General features: G+C 41.0%; 1 protein-coding gene across 2 annotated transcripts in view; it reads left to right on the top strand.

Annotated features, from left to right (window-relative positions):
* Nucleotides 1-14,296, top strand: part of VPS26C (VPS26 endosomal protein sorting factor C) — a 62,927-nt gene extending 48,631 nt beyond the window's left edge. For both annotated transcript variants that reach the window (XM_067739480.1, XM_067739478.1), the window contains exon 8: nt 8-14,296. In XM_067739480.1, the coding sequence (XP_067595581.1) occupies nt 8-90 (83 nt within the window). In that variant the 3' untranslated portion in view covers nt 91-14,296. The remainder of the gene's footprint in view (nt 1-7) is intronic.
* The last annotated feature ends 1,949 nt before the right edge of the window (nt 14,297-16,245 follow it).

Below are 16,245 nucleotides of genomic sequence, written 5' to 3'. Positions count from 1 at the left end.
TTCCCAGAGTTCGAGGTGAACATCGTTGTGCTGCTTCACCCTGAGCACCTCATCACAGAGAACTTCCCGCTGAAGCTCTGCAGGATGTAGGCGGGAACAGGGGGAGATGCAGCCGTGCCGACCTACGGGAGCCGAAGCCGGCGGCAGCGAACTCGCTCTCTTGATGGTTCTGTATCAGAAATGAGTCTGACCCTTCTTCCTCATTCCCTCGAGGCCCCTCTAGTCAGAGCTTCCCTTTGAAATTCATCAGGATTTCTTCATGGCGCTGGCAAGATCGTTTCCCAGAGAGTAAATTTCCTGTGACTCCTGACCAACCTGCTCCTTCTTAGGTTCAGAGCACAGTTGTAACGGAGTCTGAGCTTTGCTGGAAAGTGAGGTCAGGGACAAAGGAAACCTCCCGTCTGGCCGACGGTTGTGGCCAGGGCTCCTGACAGCTCCCCGACCCCGCAGGGTGGCGACAGGCGTGCTGGTTGCTCATGACGTTGGCGGACGCCCGCCAAGGAGGGTGCTGCGGCGCCGCTGCAGATGCGCAGCGTGTTTCCCACTCTCTTGTCTTTTATAACATTTGTCGTGATAACTTCAGAACTTCTGGGGACCTGGGGAAAGTATGCTTCGCCCTCCCAGGAGGGAGGGGATCTGGTGACCACGGCTGGTGCTGGAGTAGTTCTGAGTCTCAGGACCTGGTGTGAAGTTGCCTGCTGCCGTCTTCCCAGAGTCCGCTTAAGTGCTAGGTTCTGTCGGGGATAAAAACACGTGTCCACGCCCGTCGTTGTTGGCTGGGTTCTGAGTGGCAGGGGACCCGGGCCCAGGCCAGCAGCGAAGAGCCCTCTGTGCTGGGCGGGGCCTGGACCTGATGAACTTGGCCCACCTCCATCCCACCTGAGGGACCTACGTTGGCGGGGTCGGGGGAGGTAGTCTGGCCTGAAGCCATTTTCTCCCTCGCCTCCTGTTGGGATTTGCCGTGTACGGTGGGTCTGTTACAACACACTTCTTCCTTCACATCCTGCTGTTTCTCTGGGTCCACAGTTAACCTCAGAAGTAAGCCGCGCGCCGTGCACGCTGCCTGGCCTTCCTCTCCTGAGGGAATAATCATCACCTGAAGAGCTGCCAGCAGCCCGGCCGCCTTTATCATTTTATTCAACCTCGAGGGGCCCGAGTGAGGGCCATTTCCTTGCGCTTCCTGGACGGGCACCTCCACCATAAGTTATTAAGGAAAACTCGGACGTTTGGGTATCTTGGGCAGCAGCAGTCCCTGGCTGGAGCTGGGGGTGTCCGTTGTCAGGTTCTCCCATTACAGCAGGAGGAAGGGGAGGTGAAGGAGAGAGGCCATGAACCTAAAACAGTACATTTTTTTGGGAAATGCCCGGTTAGGCAGGAGCACCTTCTGGCTCTTGGAGCTCCAGCAGAAATGGGGCCTTGCTCTGGTTCTCAGCTGCATCGTGAGTTCCGCAGGAAAGGTGGAGACGTCAATCAGAAATAAAACGTTTAAAAAAGAAGCCAAAATATTGTGCCTGTCTTCACCCAGAGCTCATGTCCGGAGCCTACCTGCTCCGGTAGCTGGGGGGAGGTGGGTCCCTGGTGTCATTTCTGCCTTCTTGAGGCTCATAATTCCGGAGCCTGAGTCTGAATTACCTTTAAGACCTTTGGGGTAAGATTACCCCCCACATACTGGCGGCACTTTGGGCTATGGCAGATCACCAGTGCTCTCCACAGCCCCTCTCTGATTCCCTTCCGAGTTCAGAAATAGGGTTGCATTTCCGTGGAGCCATGCCCACCTGACTGGGGACTGACTTCCAACTCCTTTGCAGCAGGGTGTGGTCATGTGACAGGGAGGATGTGGGCCCCTTCCCGTGGCTGGACGGGAACAGGCCTACTCCCCACCTAGACCATGCTGAGCACAAGGAATGTGTGAGCCGAACAGCTAGCCTCTCACCTGTGTCGCGGTCACCGGAGAGGGAAAGGAATGGGTCATCTTCAGAGCACGGGATTGCTGGGTGTCTGGGCTGCAGCAGCCCTGCCCTGTCCTGCCCTGGAGCTTGTGACGTAGGGTCCAATCCCACCCATGCCTCTCGTACAGCCCGAGGTCCACATGCATGTAGTATGAAGAAATGCTCCTTTATCTTCATGCCCACCCTCTGCATCAAGATTCTTGATGGGTCCAGAACCTTTCCCGAGCCCAGCTGGTCAAACACCAGAGCGGGTGTAGACCAGCACTCCCCGGAGCTGTTGCTGACCTCATCCAGCCACCCCAGGACCCAGCTGACCCAGCCCTACCCAGTAAAACCTCCCTGACCAGAGTGGAAGGAAAACAGGCTGGTTTTCACTGTCACTAACTGTTCTAGAGATCTAAACGATTTGGTTATGTTTTCCTGGGAGAAATGTCAATACCAAGATAAATTCTGTGATGACAGCTGTGACGCAGCCCTTTGATCCTGTGTTCTGGGAGGAGAGCTGCTGCGGGCTGGTGAGTATGGTGCTACTCTTGTCTGGTGCTGGTTCCCACACATCCTTGAAACCTGCAGACACTGCTTCCTCAAGGGAGGCCACCCTCCCCGAGGGCTGGGCCGCTCCCACTCAGGGGCCTCCACGCAGATGGTTTCAGTTGCTGGAGTGTTGATAGATACCGGCCATGTCTGTGCATCTAATGAGAGCAGGAGCTCTGTGAGCATTCATTGTTATTCTGGATCAGGCCCTGTGCTGAGTGCCATGCATGTATTATCTTAATTGTGTAGCAACACTATGAGGAGGGAACTCTTATCCCCATTTAAAGTTGAGGGGATTGCGGCTGATGGAAAGACACAAAGACATCATTTGTGCCTGCTTCTTCAGAACTCATCAGATTTGGGGGAGCACCTGCTTGTTGAAGACCAAGGGTTGAGATAACACTAGAATGTTTGGTTGCTTGTCATCTGGATCAGCTGTCCTTTCTCCAGGAGAGGCCTCTGTTTGATTCCCTTGACAAAGTCCAGTAGTGGCAGGAGGCTCTGTGAAGGTCCATGAAGAAGCAGCTCCAGAGAAAAGGATTTCTGAGAGATGGGGTTTGTTCAGCAAGGGCCCCATGACAGGGGATGTGATCACTGCCTCCCATCTCGATCAAGGATTAGAGTTTTAAGACCACAACCTCTGGGTCTTACGTGACAGAAGTGGGAGGAGCTTTTTCTGTCTTCAGATGAGCAGCCACCTGGGGGAGGCTGGGCCAGCAACCCAGACCTACTGCTGCTGGATACACCAAGAAAGGGGTGTGCTCAGACTTAGCTGTGGAAAAGTGGTAGAAAAGAGCAGAAAAATAAAAATCTTAAATACTCATTTTTGTTTTAAAATAGCTTCAACATCAGTATATATTAAGAAAACTCAAATTCAAAACCCAGTACAGTAAAAGAGCAGACAAGTTTAAGAATTGAGTATTTACTTCCTAAAATGTTCACCACCATGTTCCTTTATATTTTACAGAAAATACATACTTTTCAATCCATGGAAAAATTGCAAAAATCAATGAAAGAAAAAAACTCAGTAAAATGTTAACATGTAGAAATTGCCCAAGCCACATACTCTATCATAATGCAATAAAATTAGAAATTGATACTAAAAGGAAAATCAAATTCAGTATAACCACTTGTAAATTTTATTACATTCTTCAAAGAGGAAACTAAAACTTCATTTATGGACCCTTTTAGATTTAATGAAAATGAGCATACTGTTTAGTAAGAGCTTTGCACTATGGCCAGTGCTGCAGTCAGAGGAAAATTCATAGCCTTAAATGTTTTTATTATACCAGAGAGAATGAAGACTAATGAGTTAGGCATTCAAATTAAAACTCTAGATAAGCAAAATAAATAGGAAATAAACATGATAAAAGCAGGAACCAATTAATATTGATATGAAATTTAAAACACTGGAAATTTATAAATAAGTCCACAAATTTATACTTTGAAAAGCCTAATTCAACCGGCTGATCTTTAATAGAACAAAATGAAGTGAAGGGAGAAAAATATGTAACACTAGGAACAATTTCATATTAAAAGGAACCTGATAAGAGTTATAATATTACAGTATGTGCATTTCCTGCTAATAAATTTGCAAATGTCGATAAAATGCAGAGTGACTCCAGAAAAGATGGGGTACCAGAATAAAATGATAGCCTATGGAAGAAATTGAAAAAACTGCCAAAGAAGTATCACTGAAAAGGTGCCAGGCCCCAGATGGTTTTATGGCAGGTTTCTATCAAAGCTTTAAAGATTAGATAGTTCCTCTGTTATTTAACCTTTTGCAGGATATAGAGAAGGATGAAAAGCCTTCTAATTTATTTTATGAAACCAGCATAGCCCTAATATAAAAATACGACATTATCAGTTAGGATTAGGTTTAGCTGTGAGTAAGGGAGACCCAAAGTGAAGAGTGGCTTAAACAGGACTCGTATAAATGTCCACAGGTAGGTAGTCCAGAGCTGGCGTAGCAGCTCAGAGCCAAGATGTTCTTAGAGATCCAGGCTACTTCCAGCGCACTGTGATGCCTTTTCTAGGGTGTGACCCTTGTCTTCATGTTCTAAGATAGTAGCAGCGAGCTCCAGCCATCACATCCGCATTCCAGGCATCAGAATGGGAGAAAGGATGAAGGTGGAAAAAGGTCAAAGGTCAAGTATCAACTCTATTGAGGATCATCTTGATGGATGCCATAAGGTATATATTATTTTAACCTTTTATTTTGGAAATTTCAAACGTATAGAAAAGCACAGAGTCATAGATTATGTCATACCCAAAAGATGTCTTTGTTAACATCTTTATTGAAATATAATTCATGGACCATAAAATTTACCCATGTAAAGTATGCAATTTGATAGTTTTAGTACACTCACAGAGATGTGGAACCATCACCAAAATCTAAGTTTAGATTATTTTCTTCACTAAAAAGAAAGCCTGAAGCCATTAGCAGTCAGTCTCTTCCTCTTCAGCCCCAAGCAACCACTAATTTACTTTCTGTCTGCATAGGTTTGTGTATTCTGGGTATTTCATGTGAATGGAATCATATATTGTGTGGTCTTTTGTGACTGGCTTCTCTCACTTAGCATAATGTATTTAAGGTTCATTTGCATTGTAACGTTTGTCACTACCTCATAACTGCTTTATTTGGGGGGGGGGAGGGGTAGCATATTTTAAGATTTATTCAGTCCCATAGTTACTTTCCAAAGCTGTCCAAGAAAACTAAAAAGAAGCAGTTGGGAAGGGAAATGATGAGATGTTTGAAGTGTGAGTCAGTCTAATCTCAGTATATCCATCCCAGCTTAGTTCTAACTCATTTGAAGATAACTAGTTTTTCCCTGGATTAAAATGGCAATTCACAAAGTAAGAATCAATCAAACTGTTTCCCAGTGAATGACACTGAGCTTCACCAAAAAACTACCCTCAAGGAGCAAAATGGCTACAAAGTAAGGAATCATTAAACTGACATTCCTGAAATGGGGAATTCCTTTTTAGGGTGAGCCATCCATCACTCATTGCATTTGAGGCAGCTACTGACAAATCCTCAACAAACCTAGAAATGAATTACTTAGTTCCCACAACCAAGCAAAGGACAGGTGCACACTTTCTGCCTGTCTGTGCACCACCTACAAATGCACTACCACGTGACAATGTGGGGTTTTACAGTTTTTTTCCACAGCAGGACAGTAAGTCTTTCCACAAAGTCTAGAGCAGGGCTTTGGTTTTGGTTCTTTCTGGTACCTTAACATTGATACCTGTTGGGACATTCTGAATAAGAGGTTAGTATCAGTGCTTTGCCATGTCACCATGAACCCGGGTTCAGCCATAGTCGTTCTGGTTCTGAACTGCATAGAGCTGTCAGTCCAGGGGTCTCTTAGAGTCCAGTCTCTTGCCCTCTTTGGCTCTCTGTCTCTCTGAGTCTCTCTCTCCCATCTACTTCTGCCTCTTCTGACATCTTGGCATGCTGGTTGTCAAGTGCAGCGCCGCCTCTTAGTCTCCTCCTATCAGCCGCGTCGTGCTCCTTCTGTCTTGGCCTTTCCCTCCCCCTCCCTCATAAGTATTTTGGTTTTGTTTTTTTTTACATTTTTAGATGTATTTTTTAAATTAATTTATTCTAACAGTCATTAATTCCACAATTATTTATTAAATAGTTTAATATGTGGGGCATTGTACTAAGAACTAGGGCACTGGGATACTTATTTCTTGTGTAACCCTAAGCAAGATAACTGAATTCCATAAGCCACAGTTTTCTCATTTGTAAAATGGGACCAATGATACTTATTCATAAGAACATCATGAGAATTAAATGCAGTAATATATGTATATATGTATATTACTGCATTTTATTTATATAGTGTTTGAATATATACATAGGAATACATAAAGTACTTGAATTAAAAAAACTGTAGAGTCTTAAGTTGTCACTCAATAGGTTATTAGTTCACAAAAATTTTATTGAAGTATAGTTGATGTACCACATTATATAAGTTACAGGTGTATAATATAGTGATTCACAATTTTTAAAGGTTATATTCCATTTATAATTATTATAAAATATTGGCTATATTCCCTGTGTTGTACAATATATCCTTGTAGCTTATTTTATACCTAATAGTTTAGATGTATTTTTAATTAGTGGGTAACGACCACCTTTTACGAGAGGATTCCAAATGGTTAGTTCACACATGCATTTTCTTTATAGAGTAAAAAGCTGGAGATAAGGGTTTGTGATCTACAAATAGAACACTCTTAACTTAAAAAAAACTTCATGCAGTTTCTTTCAGATACCAGAGCCAGATGTTTTTGTTTGGACTATCAAATGGAAATGAACTGCCTGCATTCCTGGGCATGCAGACCTAAATCCATTCTAGAATATGGATATAAATATATTCCGTGGCAGCTTTTATTTATATTTGAATAGACTACATGGAAGTTAGAAAAATCTTCTACCACAATAAGTAAAATAACTTTATTGAGTACTTATTATGTGCCAGGTGTCTTATGCTATAAACTTTACATAGCTTATTTCATGTTCTCATTATCAGAAGCTTGTAAAGTAGATATTATTTTTTCAATAGTCATTTTATTTTTGTTTTATAAGTTGGCTGATTTTATTGATGTATAGTTGATTTACAATATTATATAGGTTTAAGGTATACAGACAACATATTGATTCACAATTTTTAAAGGTTATACTCCATTTATAGGTATTATAAAATATTGGCTATGTTCCCTGTGCCATATAATATATCAAGCTTTATATTCTAGCTTATTTATTTTATGCATAGTAGTTTGTACCTCTTAATCCCCTGCCCCTCTTTTGCCACTCTCCATTTCCCTCTCCCCACTGGTAACTACTAGTTTGTTCTCTATATCTGTGAGTCTTTTTTCTTTTTTGTTATATTCACTAGTTTTGCTTTTTAGATTGTACATATAAGTGATTAACATATAGTATTTGTGTTTCTGAACTTATTTCACTAAGCATAATACCCTCTAAGTCCATCCATGTTGTTGCAGATGGTAACAATCCATTTTTTATGGCTGAATAATATTCCATTGTTCATATATATGTGTGTGTGTGTGTATATACACACACCACATCTTCTTTATCCATTCATGTATAGATGGGTACTTATTTGCTTCCATATCTTGGCTTTTGTAAATGCTGCAGTGAATATAGGGGCGTATATATCTTTTTGAATTCGTGTTTTTTTTACTTCGGATAAACACCCAGGAGGGAAATTGCTGGATTGTATGGCAGTTCTATTTTTAAGTTTTTGAGGAACCTCCATTCTGTTTTCCACAGTGGCTGCACCAATTTACATTCCCACCAACAGTGTACGAGGGTTCCCTTTTCTCCACATCCTCTACAACTTTTGTTATTTGTAGACTTTTTGATGATAGCCATTCTGATAGATGTGAGGTGATACCTCGTTGTTTTCTCCACACCCTCACAATACTTGTTATTTATTGTCTTTTTGATAACAACCATTCTGACAGGTGTGAGGTAATATCTCATTGTAGTTTTGATTTGCATTTTCTCTGATGATTAATGACATTGAGCATCTTTTCATGTTCCTGTTGGCTGTCTGTATGTCTTATTTGGAAAAAATGTCTATTCAGGTCTTATGTCCATTTTTTAAATCAGGTTTTTTGTTTTTTTCATGTTGAGTTGTGTGAGCCGTTTATGTATGTTGGATATTATCCCTTTATTAGTCATATCATTTGCAAATATATTCTCCCATTCAGTACATTGTATTTTCATTTTATTGGTTTCCTTGGCTGTGCAAAAGCTTTTAAGTTTAATTAGGCCCCATTTGTTTATTTTTGCTGTTTTTTCTTTGCCTTAGGGGACAGATCCAAAAAAATATTGCTATGACTTATGTCAAAGAGTGTTTGCATATGTTTTCTAGGAGTTTTATGGTTTCAGATCTTACATTTAGGTCTTTAATCCATTTTGAGTTTTTTTTTTGTATGTAGTATTAGAAAATGTCCTCATTTTATTTTTTCACATGTAACTGTCCAGTTTTCCCAGCACCACTTATTGAAGGATTGTCTTTTCTCCATTGTATATTCTTGCCTCCTTTGTTGTAGATTAATTGACCATAAGTGGGTAGGTTTATTTCTGGGCTTTCTATTCCATTCCATTGAGCTATGTGTCTGTTTTTGTGTCAGTACCATACTGTTTTTGAATACTGTAGCTTTGTAGTATAGTCTTAAGTCAGGAAGCATGATTCTTCTGTTCTTCTTTCTCAAGATTGTTTTGGCTATTCAGGATCTTTTGTGTTTCCATAAAATTTTTAAATTTATTTGTTCTAGTTCTGTGAAACATGCCATTGGTATTTTGATAGAGATTACATTGAATCTGTAGATTGCCTGTAGATTGTATTATCTGTAGATTGTATTATCATTATCTGTAGATTGTATTATCATGATGTATTATCATTTTAACAATATTAATTCTTTGAATCCATGAGCATGGTGTATCTTTTTATCTGTGTCATCGTCAGTTTCTTTCATCAATGTCTTATAGTTTTCTAAGTACAGGTCTTTTACTTCCTTAGGTAGCCTCATTCCTAGGTATTTTATTCTTTTTAATGTGATTGCAAATGGGATTGTTTCTTTAATTTCTCTTTCAGATAGTTTGTTGTTAGTGTATAGAAATGCAACAGATTTCTTTATGTTAATTTTATATCCTGCAACTTTACTGAATTCATTGTGAGCTCTAGTAGTTTTTTGGAGGCATCTTTAGGATTTTCTAGGTATAATATCATGTTACCAGCAAACAGTGACAGTTTTACTTCTTCCTTTCCAGTTTGGATTCCTTTTATTTCTTTTTCTTTTCTGACCACTGCTGTGGCCTGTGTTGGGTGTGTGTGTGTGTTTGTGTGTATTTATTAACAATTGTTAATAAACAATTGTTATATCTTCTTCTTGGATTGATCCCTTGATCATTATGTAATGTCCGTCTTTGTCTCTATCCGTCTGTTTTGACTGATATAATTATTGGGACTTCCCTGGTGGCACAGTGGTTAAGAATCCGCCTGCCAATGCAGGGGACGTGGGTTTGATCCCTGGTCCAGGAAGATCCCACATGCCATGGAGCAACTAAGTCCATGCACCACAACTACTGAGCCTGTGCTCTAGAGCCCACGAGGCACAACTACTGAGCCCGTGTGCCTAGAGCCCGTGCTCCACAACAAGAGAAGCCAAAAATAAAATAAATAAATAAATGTATTTTTTAAAAAGAAGTATTGCTACCCCATCTTTCTTTTGATTTCCATTTGCATGGAATACCTTTTTCTATCCCCTTACTTTCAGTCTGTGTGTGTCTTTAGATCTGAAATGAGTCTCTTGTAGGCAGCATATATCTGGGTGTTACTTTTGTATCCATTCAGCCACTATATGTCTTTTGATTGGAGAATTTAGTCCGTTTACATTTAATTATTGATATGTACGTTCTTACTGCAGTTTTTTAAAATTGTCTTGGAGTTGTTTTGTAGGCCTTTTTCCTTCTTTTGTTTTCTTCTCTTGTGATTTGATGAGTCTCTCTAGTGTTATGTTTGGATTCTTTTCTCTTTTTTGGGTGCATATCTATTATTTTTGGTTTGTGGTTACCATGATGTTTATATATAGCAATCTATATATGTATGTGATTGTTTTAAGTTGATCTCTGAATTGCAATGCATTTTAACAACCCTGCATTTGTACTCTCCTCCCCTCACAATTACTGTTTTTGACATCATATTTTACATACAATTATTTTGTGTATCCCTTAACTGCCTATTGTGGATATAGATGATTTTATTACATTTGTCTTTAACCTTCCCTACTAGCTTTGTGCATGGATGATTTACTACCTTTACTGCATATTTGCCTTTACCAATGAGATTTTTCCTGTTGTAATGTTCACATTTCTAGTTGTGACCTTTTCTTTTTTGCTTAGAGAAGTCGCTCTAACATTTTTGTAAAGCTGGTTTGGTGGTGGTGAACTCTTTTAGCTTTTGCTTGTCTGTAAAATTTTGACATCTCCATCAAATCTGAATGAAAGCCTTGCTGGGTAGAGTATTCTTGGTTGTAGGTTTTTTCCTTTTATCATTTTAAATATATCATGCCACTCCACTCTGGTCTGCAGAGTTTCCTTTGAAAAGTCTGCTGATTGATAGCCTTATGGGAGTTCCCTTCTATGTAACTTGTTGCTTTTCCCTTGCTGCTTTTAATATTCTCTCTTTATCTTTAATTTTTGCCATTTTAATTACAGTATGTTACAGTGTGTTCCTCTTTGGATTAATCTTTTTGGGGCTGCTCTGCACTTCCTTGATTGGATGACTATTTCCTTTTCCAGATTAGGGAAGTTTTCAGCTATTGTGTCTTTAAATATGTACTCAGTCCCTGTCTCTGTCTCTTCTTCTGGGAACCCTATAATGCAAGTAGTAGTATGTTGATGTTGTCCCAACGGTCTCTTAAACTGTCCTCATTTCTTTTCATTCTTTTATTGTTTTTCTGTTCAGCAGCATTGATTTGCACTACTTTGTGTTCCAGTTCACTGATCTGTTCCTTTATAATTTAGTCTACTGTTGATGCCTTCTACTATATTATTGATTTCCGTTATTGTATTCATCTCTGTTTTTTATATTTTCCAACTCTGTTAAAAACTTCTAACTTCTCACCTTGTGTATCCATTCTTCTCCAAAGTTCTTTAATCATCTTTCTGACCATTACCCTGACCTCTTTCTTGGGTAGATTACCTGTCTGCGCTTCACTTAGTTCTTCTGGGATTTTATCTTGCTTCTTTGCTTGGAATATGTTCCTCTGTCTCCTAATTTTGCCTAACTTGCTGTCTTTATTTTTATGTATCTGGTGAGTTGGTTATGTTTCCCAACCTTATAGAAGTGGCCTTTTGTAGGTGACATCCTGTGTGTCCCAGCAGGGCACTCCCCTCTGGTCACCCGAGCTGTATGCTCTAGGGGTGCCCCCTCTGTGGGCTGTGTGGGGCCTGTTGTGGCAGATTGATGACTGTGGGTCATCTGGTAGGCTTGCTTGGCCCTCGGTCTGGTTGGCTGCAGGCCCTGTCTTGTGCAGAGGCTGCTGGCCACTGGCTGGCAGGGCAGTGTAATAAATCAGCTGGCTGTGGAACCCCGGGGGGCCTTGGGGCTAGTACTGGCTCACTGGTGGGCAGCGTTGGGGTCCAGGAGACCCCAGGGCTGGTGCTTTCCCACTGGCAAGCAGAGCTGATGTCGGACTGCTGGTACGTGGGGCCAGTCCCTGATACAGCTGGCCGCAGGATCTGGAGTGTCCTGAAGCTCGTGTTAGCCTGCCAGTGGTGGGTCCAGGGCCCAGCCAGCCCCAGGGCTGGTGCCAGCCTGCTGGTGGGCGGGCTGGGTCTGCAGTCTGTGCTTGTCCTGGGCTGTTGTCTGCCTGCTGGTGGGTAAGGCTAGAGCAGGATCGCTGGCAGAGAGGCCAGAGATTCCAGGGCTGGTGCCTTGGTAGGTGGAGCTGTGTCCTGGGGGATCCCAAGTCTAGTGCCTGCACACTGGTTTATGGGGCCAGGTTCTGCACCCCCTGGTAAGCAGGGCTATATGTCCAGGGGTGGCTGTGGGGTCAGGGGGACTTAGGGCAGCCTGTCTGCTGGTGGGTGGGGCTGTGTCCCCACCCAGTTAGTTGTTTGGCCTGAGGCCTCCCAGTACTGGTGCCTTCAGGCTATTGGGTGGGGCAGGGCTGGGTCCTGAAACTAGAGGGAGGATTCCAAAATGCTGCTTCCCAGCAGCAGTATCCATGTGGCAGAAAGAGCTCCCCAAATGGCTGCTGCCTGTGTCGGTGTCCACAGGGTGAGCTCCAGTTGCCTCCCGCCTCTCTGGGAGACTCTCTGAGATCAGCAGGTGGGTCTGACCCAGGCTCCTTTCAAATTACTGCTTCTGCCCTGGATCCTGGAGTGTGAGCTTTTGTGTGTGCCCTTTAAGAGAGCAGTCTCCATTTCCCCCAGCCCTCTGGGACTCCTCAAAGTAAGCCCCGCTGGCCTTCAAAGCCAAACGTTCTGGGGGCTCATTTTCCCAGCATAGGCACTGCGGAGCCCACAGTGGGGCTCAGACCCCTCCCTCCCTTAGGAGGACCTCTGCAATTGTAATTATTCTCACATTTGTGGGTCACCCACCCCAGGGTATGGGACCTGACTGTATTGCAACTCTGCCCCTCCCACCCATCTTGTTGTGGTTCCTTCTTAATATCTTTAGTTGCAGAAGATCTTTTCTGGTAGGTTCAGGTCTTTTTCATCAATGACTGTTCTGTAAATAGTTGTAATTTTTGTGTGCCCATGAGAGGAGGTGAGCTCAGGGTCTTTCTACTGTACCATCTTGGCTGATCTCCCTAGTACCTCATTACTGTTTATTGCAAAATAATATTCCATTGTATAGACATACCACATTGTGTTTATTCATTCATCAGTTAACAGACATTTGAACTGTTTTCACTTTTTCGCTATTAAGAAAAAATTCTGCTATGAACATTCATGTACAAGGTTTTGTATGGACATATGTTTTTATTTCTCTTAGATATACATCTAGGAATAGAATTGCAGGATCATATGATGGCTCTGTGTTTAACCTTTAGGGGAACTGCAAAATGTTTTCTAAAGCATCTGCACCATTTTACATTCCCACCAGTAATGCACAAGTTTCCAGCTTCTCCACATCCTTGTCACCACCTGTAATTGTCCACCTTTTTTATTATAGTCATCCTAGTGGGTGTGAAGTGGTATCTTGTGATTTTGATTCTAATTTTCCTAATAACTGATGGTATTGAGCATCTTTTTATGTTTATTGGCCATTTGTATTGATATATCATCTTTGGAGAAATATCTATGCTGATCTTTTGCCAATTATTTAATTTGATTATTTGTCTTTTTACTATTGAGCTGTGAGAGTTCTTTGTATATTTGGCATATAAGTCTCTTTTCAGATATATGATTTGCAAGTATTTTCCCCCATTCTGTGTGGGTTGTCTTTTCACCATCTTGATGGTGTAATTTGCAGTAGAAAAAGTTTTAAGTTTTGATGTAGACCAGTTTATCTATTTTTTTCTTCTGTCGCGTGAGTTTTGTTTGTTTTTGGCCACACCATGCAGCATGAGGGATCTTAGTTCCCAAATCAGGGATCGAACCCGTGCCCCCTGCATTGGGAGCATGGAGTCTTAACCACTGGACAGCCAGGGAAGTCCCTGTTGCTTGAGCTTTTGGTGTCCTATCTAAGGAACCACTGCCTAATCCAAAGGTCATGAATATTTTACTCCTATGGTTTTTTTAAAAAGAGTTTTAGCTATTAGATTTATGTCTATAATCAATTTTGAGTTAATTTTTTATATGGTGTGAAGTAGGGAATCTAACTTCATTCTGTTCTATGTAGATATCCAGTCGTCCCAGCACCATTTGTCAAGAAATCTATTTTTTTCCCCACTGAATTGTCTTGGCATCCTTGTCAAAAATTGACCATAGGGACTTCTCTGGTGGTGCAGTGGTTATGAATCCACCTGTCAGTGCAGGGGACTCGGGTTCGATCCCTGGTCCGGGAAGATCCCACATGCTGCAAAGCAGCTAAGCCCGTGCACCACAACTACTGAGCCCACATGCCACAACTACTGAAGCCTGCGCACCTACAGCCCGTGCTCCGCAATGAGAAGCCACTGCAATGAGAAGCCTGCGTGCCTCAATGCAGAGTAGCCCCCGCTCGCCGCAGCTAGAGAAAGCCCATGCACGGCAGCAAAGACCCAACGCAGCCACCTCTTTCCTTTAAAAAAAAAAAAAAATTGACCATAGATATGTGTTGGTTTCTGGACTCTCAAGTCTATTCTTATGTCAGTACCTCACTGTTTTGATTACTGTAGCTTTATAGTAAGTTTTGAAATTGTCAAGTGTGAGTCCTGTAACTTTTATCTTCATTTTCAAAATTCTTTTGGCCATTCTAGGTCCTTTGCATTTCCATATGAATTTTAGGACCAGCTTGTCAACTTCTGCCAACAAAGGTAGCTTGTATTTTGATAGGGATTACAAAGAATCAATTTTGGGGGTATTATCGTCTTTATAATATTATGTCTTCCAGTTCATGAACATGAGAAGTCTTTTGATTTATTTACACCCTGTTTAACTTCTTTCAACAATATTTATTGTTTTCAACGTACAATTCTAATACTTCTTTTGTTAAATTTATAAGTATCTTATTCTTTTTGATGTTGTTGTAAATGCAATTGTTTTCTTAACCTAATTTCAGGTTCTTCATTGCTTGTGTATAGAAATACAATTGATTTTTATGTATTGTTTTGTATCTAGCAGTCTTGCTGACATTTATTACCTCTAAAAGGTTTTGGTGGTTTGGGGGGTTTTTTGTTTTGATAGATTCCTCAGGATTTTCTATATACAAGATCATGTTATCTGCAAATATAGTTTTATGTTTCCCTTTCCAATCTGAATGTCCCATTTCTTTTTTTACCCAAATGCCCAGATTAGATCCTCTGGTTTTGAGTAGAAGTGCCAAGGTCAGACATCCTTTTCTTTTCCTGATCGTGGAGGAAACCTTTCAGTCCTTCACCGTTAAGTATGATGTTTGTAAGACATTGGTTTTTCATAAATGCTCTTTATCAGGTGGAGGAAGTTCCCTGCTATCCCCAGTTTGCTGAGTGTCTTTACCAGGAAAGGGTGTTGTATTTTGTCAGTTGCTTTCTCTGTATCTACTGAGATAATCATGTGGTTGTTTTGACCTTTATTCTGTTAATATGGTATATTACATTGATTTTCAGATATTAACATGTGGTACATATATACAATGGAATATTACTCAGCCATAAAAAGGAACGAAATTGGGTCATTTGTAGAGACCTGGATGAATCTAGAGACTGTCATAGTGAAGTAAGTCAGAAAGATAAAAACAAATATCGTATATTAACACATATATGTGGAACCTAGAAAAATGGTACAGATGAACCAGTTTGCAGGACAGAAACTGAGACACAGATGTAGAGAACAAACGTATGGACACCAAGGGGGGAAAGCAGCGGCGGGGGGGGGGGGGTAGTGTGATGAATTGGGAGATTGGGATTGACATGTATACACTAATATGTATAAAGTGGATAACTAATAAAAACCTGCTGTATAAAAAAATAAAATTCAAAAATTAAAAAAAAAAAAGAAACCCTTCTAATCTGGATTTAACTGATTGATTAGATCAGGTACTTCAACTATGATAACCCAAGAGGGTAGTTCCATCTGACATAGTGATAATCCAATCCAGGACCCCTTCCATGGGTTCATGCTAAGGGAAAAGGATATAGATCCGTTTGCACAGCATGCAGAGATCATGGGGACTGTGAGAGTAGGTGAGGAAAATAAAAATCCCTAGACTTCCCTTGCATCTTGTCTAGATGCATCCTAACAAGTTTTCCACTGAAACTAATCTGAGTTTCTGTTCCCTATATTAGGTATAAACACTGCAAAAGGAGACATAAAATTATCATTATTAGCAGATAATATGATTGAAAACCTTGAAACCCAAGAAAATCAACTGAATAAAAAAACTATTATAACTATAAAGGCACTTCAATAAAATAGCCTGTTATATATATAGATCTGTAAAAATAGCTTTCTAAACAATAGATTTAATTTTATCAGTGTTTCCATTCACAATAGAAATAAAACTATAAAATACAATGAATAATTTTAATAAAACTTGTTAATAAAACATCTGCAAGACATTTAAGGAAATCTATAAAACATTTAGAAATACTT

The sequence above is a fragment of the Pseudorca crassidens genome, chromosome 5 (assembly GCF_039906515.1).
Source record: "Pseudorca crassidens isolate mPseCra1 chromosome 5, mPseCra1.hap1, whole genome shotgun sequence".
In the NCBI taxonomy this organism is placed as follows: domain Eukaryota; kingdom Metazoa; phylum Chordata; class Mammalia; order Artiodactyla; family Delphinidae; genus Pseudorca; species Pseudorca crassidens.
Note: the sequence above shows the minus strand (reverse complement) of the source record. Positions and strands in the feature narration are given on the sequence as shown.